This window comes from Pholis gunnellus, assembly GCF_910591455.1.
Source record: "Pholis gunnellus genome assembly, chromosome: 4".
Classification (NCBI taxonomy): domain Eukaryota; kingdom Metazoa; phylum Chordata; class Actinopteri; order Perciformes; family Pholidae; genus Pholis; species Pholis gunnellus.
Window position 1 is genome coordinate 27,333,241 of NC_136530.1, and position 15,625 is coordinate 27,348,865.

General features: G+C 45.7%; 1 protein-coding gene across 1 annotated transcript in view; it reads left to right on the forward strand.

Annotated features, from left to right (window-relative positions):
• frem1b (Fras1 related extracellular matrix 1b) overlaps positions 1-15,625 on the forward strand; it is a gene marked incomplete at its 5' end in the record, with an annotated part of 53,409 nt that overhangs the window by 33,389 nt on the left and 4,395 nt on the right. Inside the window, 6 exons of the mRNA XM_079157288.1 lie at positions 1,021-1,162; positions 1,769-1,976; positions 3,539-3,803; positions 11,953-12,373; positions 14,940-15,141; positions 15,230-15,374. Coding sequence (XP_079013414.1) covers positions 1,021-1,162; positions 1,769-1,976; positions 3,539-3,803; positions 11,953-12,373; positions 14,940-15,141; positions 15,230-15,374 — 1,383 coding nt within the window. The remainder of the gene's footprint in view (positions 1-1,020; positions 1,163-1,768; positions 1,977-3,538; positions 3,804-11,952; positions 12,374-14,939; positions 15,142-15,229; positions 15,375-15,625) is intronic.

Sequence of the window (15,625 nt, forward strand, 5' to 3'; positions counted from 1 at the left end):
GGCAGTATTGAGAGACCGACTCACACGTTGGTTTGTGTGTAAATATGTCTTTGATGATAACCATTAAATATAGAATAACACCAGAATTAAGCTTTGAAATGATATTCTCTGGGATGTGGAACACATTGATGTGGAAAAAAATGTCTTGTGTTACATTTTAATTTGTCGTTTTATGTTGATGCACTCTGACGCGACAATCAGAGGAGGCTGCCGCAGTGAAAGAATCCAGAGGAGACGAGGTCAGGGGAGTCAACACGGGACAGGACGGGGGGGGGGGAGTGACCTGTGTGTGTGCACATGTGGCGGGTCTCTTTGCTTGACTGGGTGTTCACTCCTCCACCTCAAAAACCCATAATATTTTCATTCCATGAGCGAGCCATTGGGAATTTGCATCCTTGACTGGGTTCCCCATGCTGTCCCCCCCCCCCCCCCCCTTTACCCTCACCCTCACGTCCTCGCTGTCCCCAGATCAGCCGTCGGTGTGTGTGGGTGTGCTGGCACAGGCCCGAGCTGGTACTGTAAAGGGCACCGAGGCAGAAGTAATGCCGGGACTTGGCAGATGCCAGCCTCCTTGTTATTTTTTTTTGCGTTCCTGCAGGACGGACGTGGCTTCCTCTCCTGCGTGGATTTTAGTTCCGAGTGAGGAAGCAGCCAGACGCTTTCTGATGTTCACCCCCCCCCCCCCCCCCCCCCCCCCCAAACACCACCATCCAACAACACCATCGCCCCAGATCTCCATGATCCCGCTTGGGGAAAAAAACCTGCTCCCACACAAACTTCTTCCTGCTTGTTTCTGCAGTTTCATCACATCAAACGTTGGACATTTCAAACACATCCCATGTTTTTACGACTCTTTTTGAAAGCTGGAGCAGAACAAAATAATAATAATCTATTATCTAACAGCACAAAAAGAAAAGTCCAGAATCAGCTACAACTAATCAAAACGTCATCTGAGTTGAAAAAATTCACGTTGAACATACATAATTATAACCATTGTTTTTTCTTCTTCGTCGGTGTCAGGAACGCGGGGCTGGAGGTGGATTCCGGTGAGAGCAGGGTGATTTCCAGCGTGGCTCTGGAGGCCCAGGACCTGGACACCCCCCCTAACCAGGTGCACTACTTTCTCAACGCCGCACCACGCTTCGGCAAGCTGCGGTTTAAGGTGAGGAAAACAACACTGTTTCTCTTTGTGAGGAGTTTTGAGTGTTAGACCTCAATTCTGAAGACATCTTGGAAAGAGCCAGTACTGTTCTTAACTATAAACCCATGGTAGCAGGACAGTGACGCCACAAACATATGGTGATCTTATAGATTATGATGCATTGCTGTAGATTAAACCAGGCGGCAACCTCCTTTTCTGCCGAGTGAAGCCAATGAGGAAGTGTATTAAAACTTGCATTCTCTCTAGTGACCACCAGGGGGCGACTCCTCTGGTTGTATAGAAGTCTATGAGAAAATGACTCTACTTCTCTCTTGATTTATTACCTCAGTAAACATTATAAACATGAGTTTATGGTCTCAATCTCTAGTTTCAAGTCTTCTTCAATACAGCATGATGTTCATTTAGTACATGATGGTCCATTTAGAGTCAAACAGACCAGGTGTTTTTGAAGATCTTCAGTAGTAACCAATGGGTTTTGAGCTAAGAGCCAAAGACGACAGTACTGCGAGACACATTTTTGTAAGACCTCACGTAAGACCCAGATAGTTCAATAAGCGTAATGTTCCTTTAAGATGGTTGTACCGAGTGACTAATCCACTGTCACAGACGGAGTCGGGCTGGACCGAGCTGTCGGCCGGTCGGAACTTCACTCAGGACGACGTGGAGATGAACCGCCTGTGGTACGCTCACACCGGAGCCGCCGCCAATGCCGCCGGGTTCAAAGGTCACGACAGCTTCCGCTTCACCCTCAGCGACCTGGACAACGAGAGCCCCGCGCAGAGCTTCTTCATCTCCGTCCACACCGTGCAGAAAGGTCAGAGGTTTCACTTTTAAGGAATTCTCGTAAAAGTTGAGTTTTCCAAAGTTCGTTACTGATCTGCAGTCAGCAGGAAACAATCTCAGCTCCAGCAGGGCTTTTCAGCAGGGTTTTTCAGCTTTGAAGGTGACATGGATGAAGAGTTGTTAAAGTGTTCAGAAAATAAAACAAGTCGCATGACGACTGACTAAAGTTACAGCAACAAGAAGAAGCATGGTCTCACACACACACACTGCCTCTGCACCTTCTCACACTTGAGCCCCTCCACGGTCCTTCTGGCTGGTCCTTGTTCATGTATTATTGAGCGCCCCCCCCCTCTTCCTCCAGCTCACAGTGCCAGTTTTGCCAGTCGGGTGAACACGGTGCGCCGAGGCCTCGGCCCTTCTGGCTGCGGGCCCTCTGATCCTGGAGGAGCGGAGGTGAGAAACGACCGGCCTCCTCAGCCGGTGAATAATTAACGGAGGGGAGGTGGAGCAGCTGTGGAGGGGCGCTGGCTTGTGTCCTCTGGGTGCTCCTCCTCCTCTTCCTCCTCCTGCAAGAACAACACTCCAAAAAACTGTGACATTTAGGCCTTGTTATTTTTTTATTGTGTTATCTAAGTTGAAAATGAATTAATTCTCTTTTCACTTTAACTTTTGCCAGTCGATAGAGATAAAGCAGCACTTTTGAGTTTGAGCGGCTCAGGTGGGATTTTTTTAAATATTGATTTATTTAGGGTAGATGCTAATTTAAAGGGGCATTCACACATTTTTGCAGATTTGTCTCTGAGAATCCAGGTCGTAGGTGGAAGTAGACGAGTCCCCATCACTGCGGTGGCACCCCACTTGTAATGTATGTAAAGAACTGCTGAGAAGACATTCATGCAGATCCCGTAGAACCAGTTATATGTTTAAAATATAGTCGTCAAACTCCATTAAAGAACTGTTACGTCTTTTGTGTTCTGTGCTTTTATCGACTTTGGAGAAAAACAAAGAGGAAAGTAAAAGCCTCTGCTGCATGGAACCTGTTTTACTTTCCAAAACTGACATTTTCATGAAGTCTTGTTGGAGTCATGTTTGGATTGTGTTTTCAGTGGGTCTGCTAAAGGCCGACATCGTTAATGCCTCTGAGCAGACTGCATAGAATATAAGGACCGCTGGTAAATAATAAGCTTCTTACAGAGTTTTACAACATAAACAAAATGTTATCCTTGTATCACAAAATCCATATCTTGTGTTTTTACGGAATTTTTGTTTAATTCTCACATAAACACACAAAAGTTGTTTTGTTTCCATCTTTAAGATGAAGTTGTTTTTGGTTACAGAAAAACGCACATGAGCTGCTTATTTTGCCCCCCGGTCCCCTGTCAGTTAGTACAAAATAGGAAAATAAAACTGATAGATAGAAATTGATTGCCTTGCTGTATGTCATTTTGAAACATTCAACATAAAGACCAATAAATTACCACATTTCTTGTGGATAATTACCAAAAATGTGCATAAGCTAAAAACAGCTCCATCCCTCTAGGAACCTATATTTTCTCCTCAGTGTTTTGACCTTTTCCCTCTGGCCTCCTTCAGGTGACTTGGTGCTGCTGAGCAAGGCAGTACGTCTGATGGAGGGGCAGCGCATCGTCCTGAACACCGACATCCTGCTGGCGTCGGACTCGGCCGGTCGTCCGGAGGAGCTGGTCTACGCGGTGTCGGTCCCGCCGCGGCACGGCCTCGTCCACGCCGTCCAGCAGCCGGGCGTCCCCCTGACCACCTTCACACAGCTGGACGTGGCCGCCCACCGGGTGTGCTACACCCACGACAACAGCCACCACGCAGAGACGGACTCCTTCAGGTGAGAATACACTCGCTCACGATACATGAAGTCTAGGGCTGTTAATATCTCAATGAAATCAGCGTCATCTTGGTCATTCTGGGCTCTCTTAAAGAAAAAAGATAAAGATCCCAATGGACAATCTGATGAAAATATAAGTAAAATAGTCTTTTTTTATTTAAATAAAAAAATGTCAAGCATGTAACAAATAAACCTAACTCCTTCTTGTTCCACTGTCGGTGTGGAACAGCTGTTTGACTTTGGCCTTGTCTGTAAAGAGAAGCTATTTTGCAGCACAGCATGAAATTCTGCACACATCAGGAGAATAAATGGCAGAAATGATCAGCCTACATACTGTGAGAGGATATTTCTGTCGAGAAAAGTATCACACACAACATTTGGCCGGCGAAAGAGAAACTGGGCAGTGAGACGAGAGAGAGAGCGTCGGGAGACGAGAGGCTTTCTCTGCTGCAGTATGTTTATCTGCTTTTCCAGCCAATTTGGCAGCAGCAGAGTTTTTTTTAAAGGAGGGGGGGTGGGCAGTGTGTTGGGGTGAGTGTGACCTGGAGTGTGTGCAGACCCCGGGTTTATCACCCAGACCTCTGCTGCCCCGACCGGCTGGTTTGTCTGGCTCTGAAAGAGCCGGTCAGATCACAGCCAAGACTCACAGACTCAGGGACTGGAGGACGGTGAGACAGGGGGACAGGGAGACAGGGGGACAGGGAGACAGGGGGAGAGAGACTGACATAGAGACAGAGAGACAAAAAGAGAGAAAGAAGGACAAAGAAAGACAGACAGACAGACAGAAAGAGAGATATAAAGACAAGACTATCAGGACAGAGGAGGATGTTCGGTTGTCCTGTCGACTCAGGTGTGGCCAAATTTGAAGAAGACACACCTGTGCATCACTCGTGTGTGTGTGTGTGTGTTGCCGTGACAGCAAATGATGAATGGGCATTACTAGGAGAGTAACAACAGGCGTTGGCACGACAATGCCGGCCAGAGCGCCGGCCACAGACAGCCATCCCTGGGCAAATATGGCCGACATCGGAGCCAGATGTTACAGCAGGACCTGCCTCTGTGTGTGCGTCTGTGTGTGTGTGTGGTGGCCGGTGTGCCGAGGCCCGGGGCAGTTAGTCAGCTGCAGGGCTGAGAGGCAGATTGTGTTGGCAGAGGGCTGAGAGGAGGACAAAACACACACACACACACACACACACCATAGTGACAATTGACAGTGCAGTGGACCTGAAAAACGAGCCGCGTGTGTCTACAAATGAAAACAGGCCTTTATGTGAGTGATTGATGACTGAAGCTGCCGTCAGTGTTACACAAGAGAGAGTCATGAGATTAATTACGGTCAAACTGCACACAAAGACACGTATTTAAATGAAAATGTAGCATTTAACACACATTCTTAAATGTATTTTTAAATGTGTTTCGCAAAAAGAAGAAGAAAGAAAATAAGCTATTTCACTCATTTAATATTCAACTTCCATACAGTTGTGGGACTCTTAAGAAACAGATTCAACAAAGAACGATTCAAATCTGTGCAGCAGCAGTGGAGATATCCTGACTTTTATTCCCCAAAAACCCTGGATCCATCTCCCATCATGCAACTGAATAGTTGTTTCAGGTCTTCAAACTCCACACACAGTTTGTAACATAAAGCAAGCAAACAGACGTTAAGGCAACAACAGAACAATTGTCATTCCCTGTCTGTCAGCTTCCTACTGATAAAGGGAGTGTAGTGAAGTGGAGCTTCTAAAGATGACCGAGACACATCTGCGATTCGAACGGGACACTTTAATTGTCTCTGCAGTATAACAACTGTTGAAAGTGAACAGAACTCGACATAACCACGTTTTTACACTATCATTGTTTCTATCATCAAAAAAAACTCGTATCAAAACAACTTCCTGGCTTCAAGGTAAAAGCACTTCCGGTTTCAATATAAAAGCACTTCCTGTTTCAGTACAATCAGTCAAAGTAAATCACATTAATAAAACAATTTACAACATTCTCCCGCCCGATGAACAGTTGTTCATTGCTACTCAGCCCATTACTTTAACTTATCTCTAAAGGATGTATCAACTGAACAGGTCTCCTCAGCAAACTGCCTGTAGAGGTATGAACAGTACAGGAACGAATGAGTCCATCCCTTCCAGGGAACAGTTCTTTTATCCTGCCCATCTTCCAGTTCTGCCTGGGCGTGTTGTCCTCTCCAATCAGGATGACATCTCCCACCTTCAGCACAGTGGGTGTGGGTGTCTCACACTTGTGAGCTGATTTCAAGTCCATCAGGTAGTCCTTTCTCCAGCGGTTCCAAAAGCTGGTTAACAGTCTCTGCCGGTACCTCCATCTCCGGCCCATGTCCTCTCTGCTCACGTTAGTTGCCTGAGACGGTGGCAGCAGTCTTTGGTGGTAGAGAAGTTAGTCTTTTCCCAACCAAGAAATGAGAGGGTGTGAGTGGTTGTGGCTCTGATGCATCCTCGTGTACATAAGTTAGCGGCCTTGAGTTCAACACAGCCTCTATCTCTGTGAGCATGGTTGTCAGCTCCTCAAAGTTCAGTGATGCCTTCCCCAGGACCCTCTTTAAGCAGGTTTTCACAGATCTCACAAGTCTTTCCCAGAAGCCACCCCACCAAGCAGCTCGCTCTGCAATAAACTTCCAGGTGATCCCCTTGTCAGTGAAAAACTCTGTGAGCTCTGATCCTCTGAATGACTTCCATAGTTCCTTTAGATCTTGTTCTGCTCTTTTGAACGTTTTGGCATTGTCTGAATAAACAACCTTGCACAGTCCTCGCCTTGCGATAAACCTCTTTAAAGCCAACAGAAAGTTTTCTGTAGTCTGATCAGAAACCAGCTCTAAATGCACTGCTCTGGTGACAGCGCAAGTGAAAAGTGCAATATATGCCTTCTTAGACTGACCACTAGCCTTCACATATAATGGCCCTGCAAAATCCACCCCAATAACTTCAAAGGGAGGGGACTCGGTCACTCTGTCTCTGGGTAATGGAGTCGTGGACTGCTGTGCTGGTTTCACCTTCAATCTCCTGCAGGTGTAGCAATGTGACACCATCTTCTTGACTAGCTGTCTCCCTTTTGGAATCCAATACCTCTCTCTCACTTGTACTAGTGTGTCTCTGACTCCAGAATGCATCACTCTCTCATGACAGTCCTGAACAAGTAACTCAGAGTATCTGTGATTTCTAGGTAGCACCCATGGGTGTTGCTGTCTAAAACTGAAATCAGAGTACTGTAGCCTGCCTCCTACACTAATAAGGCTATTCTCATCTAAGAATGGTTTCAAGTCTTTGATTCTTGAATCTCTCTTGATGTCCTGTCCAGACTTCAGCTGGACAATTTCTTGGCTGAAGCTCTGCTCTTGGGTCATCTTCACCCAATACACTTCTGCTGCAGTGAGCTCCTCTGAAGTTAGCTCTCCCTGAATCCTTTGACTACAACGGGCATTAGCTATGAATCTTTTCACCCATGCAGTTATTCTTAATGCAGTTTTTAACCTACTGTACTTCTCCAGGTCCAAAAGTGGCTCAGCTTGTTCAGTGCTGGTCAGCTGTACTACAACCTGAAACTTAGACCTAAGCTCAGTATTCACCTCATCTTCAACACAGTCCTCATCCATGTCCTTTTCCCCATCAGTTGATAAGAGTGAAGCAGGTCCGCTCCACCACAGCTGGCTTTGGATGAGGTTTTCGACGCTCTGGCCTCTGGTAGGTAAATCCGCAGGATTAGTTTTGCCATTGCAGTGACACCACAAATCTGGATTTGTGAGTCCTTGTATTTCAGTCACTGTTGGCCACAAATGGCTTCCACCTTTGTGCTGTGCTGCGTATCCAATGGAAAACAATCATAGAATCTGTCCACATGTGCAACTGATTTCTTTCCATGTTGAGTGGCTTGAGGAGATTATTTCCTAACCTTGCTCCAATCAGTGCACCCATGAGTTCCAAGCGTGGTAAAGTCATTTTCTTTAGTGGGGCTACCTTTGACTTGGAGGCCACAAAGCTTGTTACAACATCTCCTTCCTTGTTCTGTCCTTGTAGATAGGCAACAGCACTGTATGCCTTCTCACTGGCGTCGCAGAAGACGTGCAGTTTGATCCGCGAGTCTGGTCGAATCTCGATCTGGTACCATCTTGGAATGTCCACAAGGTGGAGCTGTGGCAGCTCTGCACACCACTGATCCCATTTTTCAGTCAAGTCTGGTGGAAGCTGCTCATCCCAACCAATTCCCCTCTCCCATAGTTCTTGAAACAAACATTTAACTCGAATAGTGAATGGAGTGAGGAACCCGATGGGGTCGAAGACTCTGGCTGATGTCTTTAGCACACTTCTCTTTGTGTTTTCTTTGTCCTTTACAATGTCCAGTAATCCCTTTAAATCAAACACGAAACTGTCCTTCTCTGATCTCCATACCAACCCCAACACCTTCAGTACATTTCCACAAATGGCTGTGTCTGTTGTGTGCTCCACTCCCCTGTCTGTCCACTTTTCTCTCAGGTCTGGTGAATTTGTCACCCATTTGCACAGGTTCATGCCGGCGTGAGACAGAATCTCCTTTGCTGTTGTGGTAACTAGAAGTGCTTCATCCACATCACATGAGCTGGAGATAAAATCATCCACGTAGAGGGACTCTCTCAGTGCCTCCACTGTCTTAGGCTGTTCCGCTTCATACTGCTTAATATGTTTTCTTATTGTTGCAGCTAACAGGAACGGGCTAGGTGACACTCCAAAAACCACTCTACTCATTCTCATGATGCGCAGCTCATTTTCACAGTCTTTGGTTGGAGGTCCATGTAGCCACAGGAACCTCACAGCATCCTTGTCTCTTTCAGCTAGTTCTATCTGCAAGAAAGCCTTGGTGATGTCTGCCGTATAGGCTATCTGGTGGAGTCTGAATTGTATCAGCACATCTAACAGATTTGGGTTCAGGTTGGGCCCAGTCAGTAAACAGTCATTAAGGGAGGGGCAACTCTCTTCGTGTGATGATGCATCAAATACAACCCTCAGTTTAGTTGTCGCCTTATCTTCTCGAAGAACAGCATGATGTGGCATGTAGTACGTCACAGCCTCAGTGTGCTCTGCCGCTGAGGTGTGCTCTGGTACATCCTCGCAGATGCCTTGCTGCAGATAATCTTGTATGACATCATTGTACCTTGTGTACCGCATTGCATCCATGTTCAGTCTCCTCTTGAGACCTTCAAATCGTCTCCTTGCAACTCTGAAGTTGTTTGGGAGATCTGGTCTGTCAGGTCGCCACGGCAATTCAACTGTGTAGCGGCCATCCTTGTACTTTATAGTCTTCTCAAAGTTCTGAAGAGCTTCTGTTTCCTCTGGGCTCTGGGTTTTTTCATGAACAATGCCCAGTGACTCTACTTCCCAGAAAGCATGTAGTTGTTTGGCTATTTGAGTGTCCTCCTCTAGGCAGATGTGCATGCAAGTGGCATCGGTGACACTGGAGGTGGTAACTGGACCCTGCAGAACCCACCCGAAGCTGCTTTCAACGGCTACTAGTGATTCTGTTATCCTCTGAACTTTGCCAGTCACTATTCGCCAGTAATAGTCTGCTCCTATTAACACTGACACTCCTGGATCCTCAGTGCCCTCTGGTGGAAAATCAGCAAGTTGAAGACCTTTTCTCTTTAACTCCTCTTGGATCGGTTCGCTGGGGACCTTTATCACAGCCGTGCACACTTGAGGGGTTTCCACTGCTTCAATCTCAATTTTTTGCTGTGTATTCCACACGTTTTCCAGTGACACTCTCACGATGTTGCGACGTGCAGTGACAGGAGAAGTGGACCCAAAGGTGTGGATGTTCAGCGTCTCTTGTCTGACCACTGGCAGTTTTAGTGCTTTAACTACATCTTCGTGAATGAAGCTTTTCTGGCTACCTCCATCTAACAAGCAGCGTACCATTTTCCTCCCCACTGGGGCTACTGCCCACGCCTTGGCTGTCTGGAGCAACACTGTGTTCTGAACGTCAGCTCTCGGTTTCACTGTGCTGGACACAGAGGATACCACAGCATCTGTACCACCACTGTCAGCATCTGGCTTAGCTTCACTTTGATCACAAACTGACTGGTGATGTCTGCGATGGCACAAGGCACACGAAACACCCTTGACTCTGCAGAATTTTGCTATGTGTTTTGGACCAAGGCACACGTAGCATCTTCCCAGTTTTCTCAGTTTCTCCTTGCGAGCAGCCACAGAACTGTCTGGACAGTTTTCAGGTTTATGGTTGGCACCGTCACAATACACACAGGTCTGACAAACATTACTTGCTGTGTGCAAAGCTGTTGCTGAAGGCACGTTCCATCTTTTAGGTTTGTTTTCATAAACAGGGTCTGGCTTACCAAATGATCTGTTATTTGGTGGAAAGTCTCTTTGTGTGTTACCTGGTCTGGTGAGATGAAGAGCTCTCTCTCTGCTTTGGACTTCATTTTGCAGGAACTGGACAAGCTCAAGCACTTTCCATTCACCACTGGAGTCTGACTTGCGGGTGTAGTCTAGTGCAATATCTTCTGGTATGAGCTGTAGCAGTACTGGGCATAGCAGGCAGCCATATGTGTCGCTGTGAACCCCTAAGGATTCTAGACTTCGGATCTGTATTTCACATTCATCGTACGGGTGCCTGAGAGCTACAACATCTGATGATCTTTTCACAGGAGCCAAGTTTAGCAGTCTGGACATATGTGCGCTTATTACAATGTCCTTTCTTCCAAAACGGCTCTGCAGCAGTTGCACTGCTGCATCATAATTATCATCAGTCATAGTTAGTCCTGCCACAGATCTTGCAGCAGCTCCAGTCAGATAGGATCTCAGGTAAGTGAACTTTTCCCTTTTACACAGTGTGTCGTTGTCGTGGATAGCTGTTTCATATTGTGACCAGAATTCTTGCCACTGGCTTATTTCTCCGCTGTATTTTTCTATCACCAATTTAGGCAGTTTGACCGCTTATTTAGCGATTCGACTGTACTTGAATTTGCATCGCTCACCCGCACACTCACAGCTTCCTCTGCCCTCTGAATGGATCTTTTGGCGCGGGTTTTCAGTGTGAGGATGCGGTCCTGGTATTCCTGAGCGGTTGCAATCTCTGACTCAAGCACATCCGTCTCCGTTCCGTCTTCAATGCCTTTGTCTAAGTCGAATAAACTTTCTTCTCTTGTCGACAATAGTGATAACAGCTCACGGAGTCTCTCACAGTCTGGCACATCTTCGCTCACCTCTTCTTCAATGTGAGTTAACAGCTTCGTTGTCGAGGTGCGTATTGTTTTACGCTTCTTTTTCATCCGTTCGAATTGTGTCGCCATCTCTCCAGCTAGCGGCAGCGTTAGCGTTAGCCAGCGTTAGCTTCCAACTTCGTCGAAGTTTAAAGTCTCACAGTCTTGACTTCCCGGGTTTCGGCACCAACATGTAGTGAAGTGGAGCTTCTAAAGATGACCGAGACACATCTGCGATTCGAACGGGACACTTTAATTGTCTCTGCAGTATAACAACTGTTGAAAGTGAACAGAACTCGACATAACCACGTTTTTACACTATCATTGTTTCTATCATAAAAAAAAACTCGTATCAAAACAACTTCCTGGCTTCAAGGTAAAAGCACTTCCGGTTTCAATATAAAAGCACTTCCTGTTTCAGTACAATCAGTCAAAGTAAATCACATTAATAAAACAATTTACAGCAGGGAGGAAATGTACCAAAGAAAGAAATGCTAAAAGCTAAAATCACCATGGAATGAAATGTTTATATATTTTCTAAAAAGGTCTCATTTCGTGGGGTCATACGGGAAAAAATAACTTCCCAAAAGAAAACAAATGATCCACAAGATGTGGATCATTTAGAAATGAACAATTTAAGAATTAGAATTTAATTGTTGAGTGAATTAAAGTATTCTACATTTTGGTCCATTTAAACTACTTATATTTCTGTTGCAACTTATGATTCAGAATTTGATTTGCTATGTCTGATTGGACGCTGCTGCAGATGTTTCTTAGCAGCAGATTCATGTTTCTCCTCCGTATAGTGATGTTACCTGTGGAATGAACGTGTAATTAGGCCATTAAATGCTTTTCTGATAATGATAGGTTAATAAACAGTTTGTATAATCTCAGATCTGCTTCTAACCAAACTGTCTTTCGTCTTCACAGTTTTGTCGTCACCAACGGCGACTCGACCCGCAGCGGCACCCTCCACTTCACCATCGAGCACGGCGACCGCATCCCGCCGACCCTCCACCACAACGAGGGCCTCCGGCTGCAGGACGGCGCCATGGAGACCGTCACCTCCGACCGGCTGCGGCTCACCGACCCCGACACCGCCGCCGCCAATCTGAGCTACGTCATCACGCAGCTGCCCCGCCACGGCAAACTGCTGCTGAGAGGCGTCCCGCTGTCGCCGCCGCTGACGTTTGCCCAGACGGACGTGGACGACCTGGACCTGGCCTACCAACACGACCCGGGCAGCCCGGCGGACATTGACAGGTTCTACTTCCTGCCGACGGACGGGAACAACAGAGGATACCTCGAGTTCGGACAGCTGAGAGAAGAGCCGGCTGTCTTCAACATACAGGTGAGCAGAACACACAACAACACATCATACAATAGTACAGTTTTCTATTTCCTCCAATCAGAACTCAGACTGTGTGCTGAGCTTTATGTGTTCATCACTTTAACATCGCAGCTGTTAAAGGTGGAGCTCATTCTAATTACTTTACACACTGCTGGGTAGCTGGATCTGCAAAGTAACCAAAGGTATTGAATAAATGTAGTAAAAAGTACAACATTTCCCTCTGACACGTATGGATCAGAAGTATATAGTACCTCACGCTGCTGAAGTACAGCGCTGTCAACTCTCCCAGGCGGAAAGACTGAAGTACACAGATAAATATTTGAAGCAGAGAGCAGCAGGTGAGCAAACCCCCCCCCCCCCCCCCACCCCCAACCAACCACATCACATGCTACCTGCTCTGAGATGGACACACACACACACACACACACACACACACACACACACACACACACACACACACACACACACACACACACACACAGAGGCAGCCAGGTGGCTAACATGCTGGCCGGACCGAGTGTCCTTAGCCTCTGAGGGACTGGACGCTGTTTGTGATTGGACGGTGTGTGTGTGTGTGTGGGGGGGGGGGGGTATGTACAGTAGATTTTAGTGTGTGTGAGTATTTTAAGGCTTCATGAATATTTGACACACATACACACACACACACAGGTCACAACTCTGGAGATAAAACAGCTTTTTATAGCTTTCTATATCGGAGAAGAAGAAAGAGAAATCAGTTTGTTTTGCCTTCTAACATTCACATCAGCTCCAGTTCGTCTGAAGGAAACAGCAAAACAAATCTTTTCAAGTGGAATTGAAGTAAAGGGCAAAGGTCAAAATTAAAGGTCTTACTGTTTGAGTCACAGACGGCCATGTTGGATGTGTTTATTTGTGTTAATATACTTTTAAATATGGGTGTTAATCGTTTGAAATTCTGTGGCTGTTGTTATATTTTGACTGCAACTGATTATTTCCATTATTGATTATTTATTCGTTTGGTTCATGAAATAGTATTGAAGGTGATGTCATGAAATGTCTTGTTTTGTCCCACCAACTGTCCAAAATCCAAATAAACTCTGTGTACTGTGATGTTAAGAGTAGTGGGAGGTAAATTAGTTTCCATGTGACTTTATACTTCCAGGCCACTACGTTTGTCTGACAGCTTTAGTTACTTTACATGTTCAGATTTCTTTCATGCAGAACATATAAAGCGTTTATGAAATATGATGGTTTATTATGAATGAAACTCCCCAACTGTTTCTCCAAGCACAGACGAAGGATTAAAGTCGGTGAATCAATTAGTCGGATGACAGAAAGTTAATTGGCAACTATTTTGACGGCTGATGTTCTTTTCCGCCTCCATTCCTCCTCCGCCTTCACTAATGTGAAGATCTACATTTAATTCATTCATTATATTATTTTAATGAAGTACATTTTCCTGATTGTACTTTTCCATGCAGGACTTCTACTGGTAACAAAGTATTTCTACAGTGTGGTATTTGTACTTTTACTTGAGTAGAGGATCTGAGTCCTTCCTCCACCACTGGATACAACGTAAAGCACTTTGTCTTTAGGTTTGCAGTCCAAACATGTTTGGCATGTTTCCTTTATTAATAATTGGGAGATTGGGGAAAAATGTAACCAAGAACCAAAGAGGAAGGAAACTTCAATCATATGGAAAGAAGATGTGTTTCACTCGATGCGAAGCTGATTGTTACACATGACAGGAGCGACACCCAGTGGCCGAATCGAGGAACTGCACCTCTGTCCGTTTCTATTCTTCTGTTGGACTCTCGAGGTGATCTCTGACTTCATGTTACCAAACATCTGGCAGTGGGAGCTTTATTAGTGTCTCTCTTTGTGTATTCATATAGCTGGTGGACAAAATAACAGGAAGACTTTGAGTGATGGATTTACCTGTGGGGAGACTTTCTGCTGCTCCTCTACATTTTGGAATCAAACGTTATAGAAGTGATTACTTTGCCGATCATATTTTAAGATAACATAAGATGAGATGAAACTGTATTCATCCTGAGGGAAATTGTTGCTCAGCAGGGGCAGTACAAAGTGGGAAAGAGTGCAAATATATAGAGCGCAAATAAAAACAAAATATAAACATTAAATATTATCAATAAGATAAACACCAAATATACACAAATGTGGCAAAAGGTTAACGGTAAGGATCATGTCAGGTTGATGGTAATACATGTAACCTGAAAGTAGTTGTCATGTAACATGTGGCTCCTTATTGATTGCTTCTATGTATTTGTGTTTCAATCATTTGTTTTTTCTAATTGTATGCTGCGTTTCTTCTTATTACGTCATTACTTTCCACTTGTTCTATAAAACAAGATGAAACAAACAAAAACATCACAAAACAGGTCAAAAGAAACTTCATCTGCAAAGTTACCATTCATTTTATTAGCCAGATAAATGTACCAAACCTCTGAATGAAAGTAAATAGAACAGAATAACGTTGTAGGAAAACCCAGATTATCCACTCAGTCAGATCTCCTGCGTTCTTCCTAATGTCTTTTTTTAATAAAAGTCTCCCGCTGTGGATCAGGTGGATCGCGTGGACAGGTCACCTCCCAGTCTGACCACCAGGCGGAGTCCCAGCACGGTGGTGGATCTGGGCGGCGGGCGTTACGGCATTCTCATCACTTCCAAACACCTGCAGGCCTCCGACCCCGACAGCCCGGCGGAGGAGCTGGAGTTCTCCATCACCAGGCCGCCGCACCTCGGCTACCTGGAGAACGGCCTCACAGGTGGGCTGTTCGTTCAAAGCTGCAGTGATCAATGTATTGGATGTAGATACTGTTTGTTCAGTCAGATTAAAACGTCCTGTCCCAACAGGAGCTTACATCAAAGGTCGCTTCACCCAGCGGGACTTGGACCAGCGTGCAGTGCTGTTCGTCCTCCCCGCCGACATGGAGGAGACGGCCGACAGCTTCCTGTTCCGCCTCACCGACCCGGCAGGAAACACCATGCTGCCCGAAATGTAGGTTTTTTTAGAAGGAAAAGGATCCGAACTGATGCACAGGAACTGAAATGTGTTCATTTATCAGATGGGACTTGGTCCAGTCAGTGTCTGGCGGGATTTGAATTCTTTCTTTTTTAAACCCCCCCCCCCCCCCCCCCCCCCCCCCACAGGCTCCATCATTTAATTACGTTGTTTTACCAACTGTAGTAGTTGATCACCTCTAATTAGACAAACATGATATGGCGGAAAAATAAGTACTCTAAAACTCT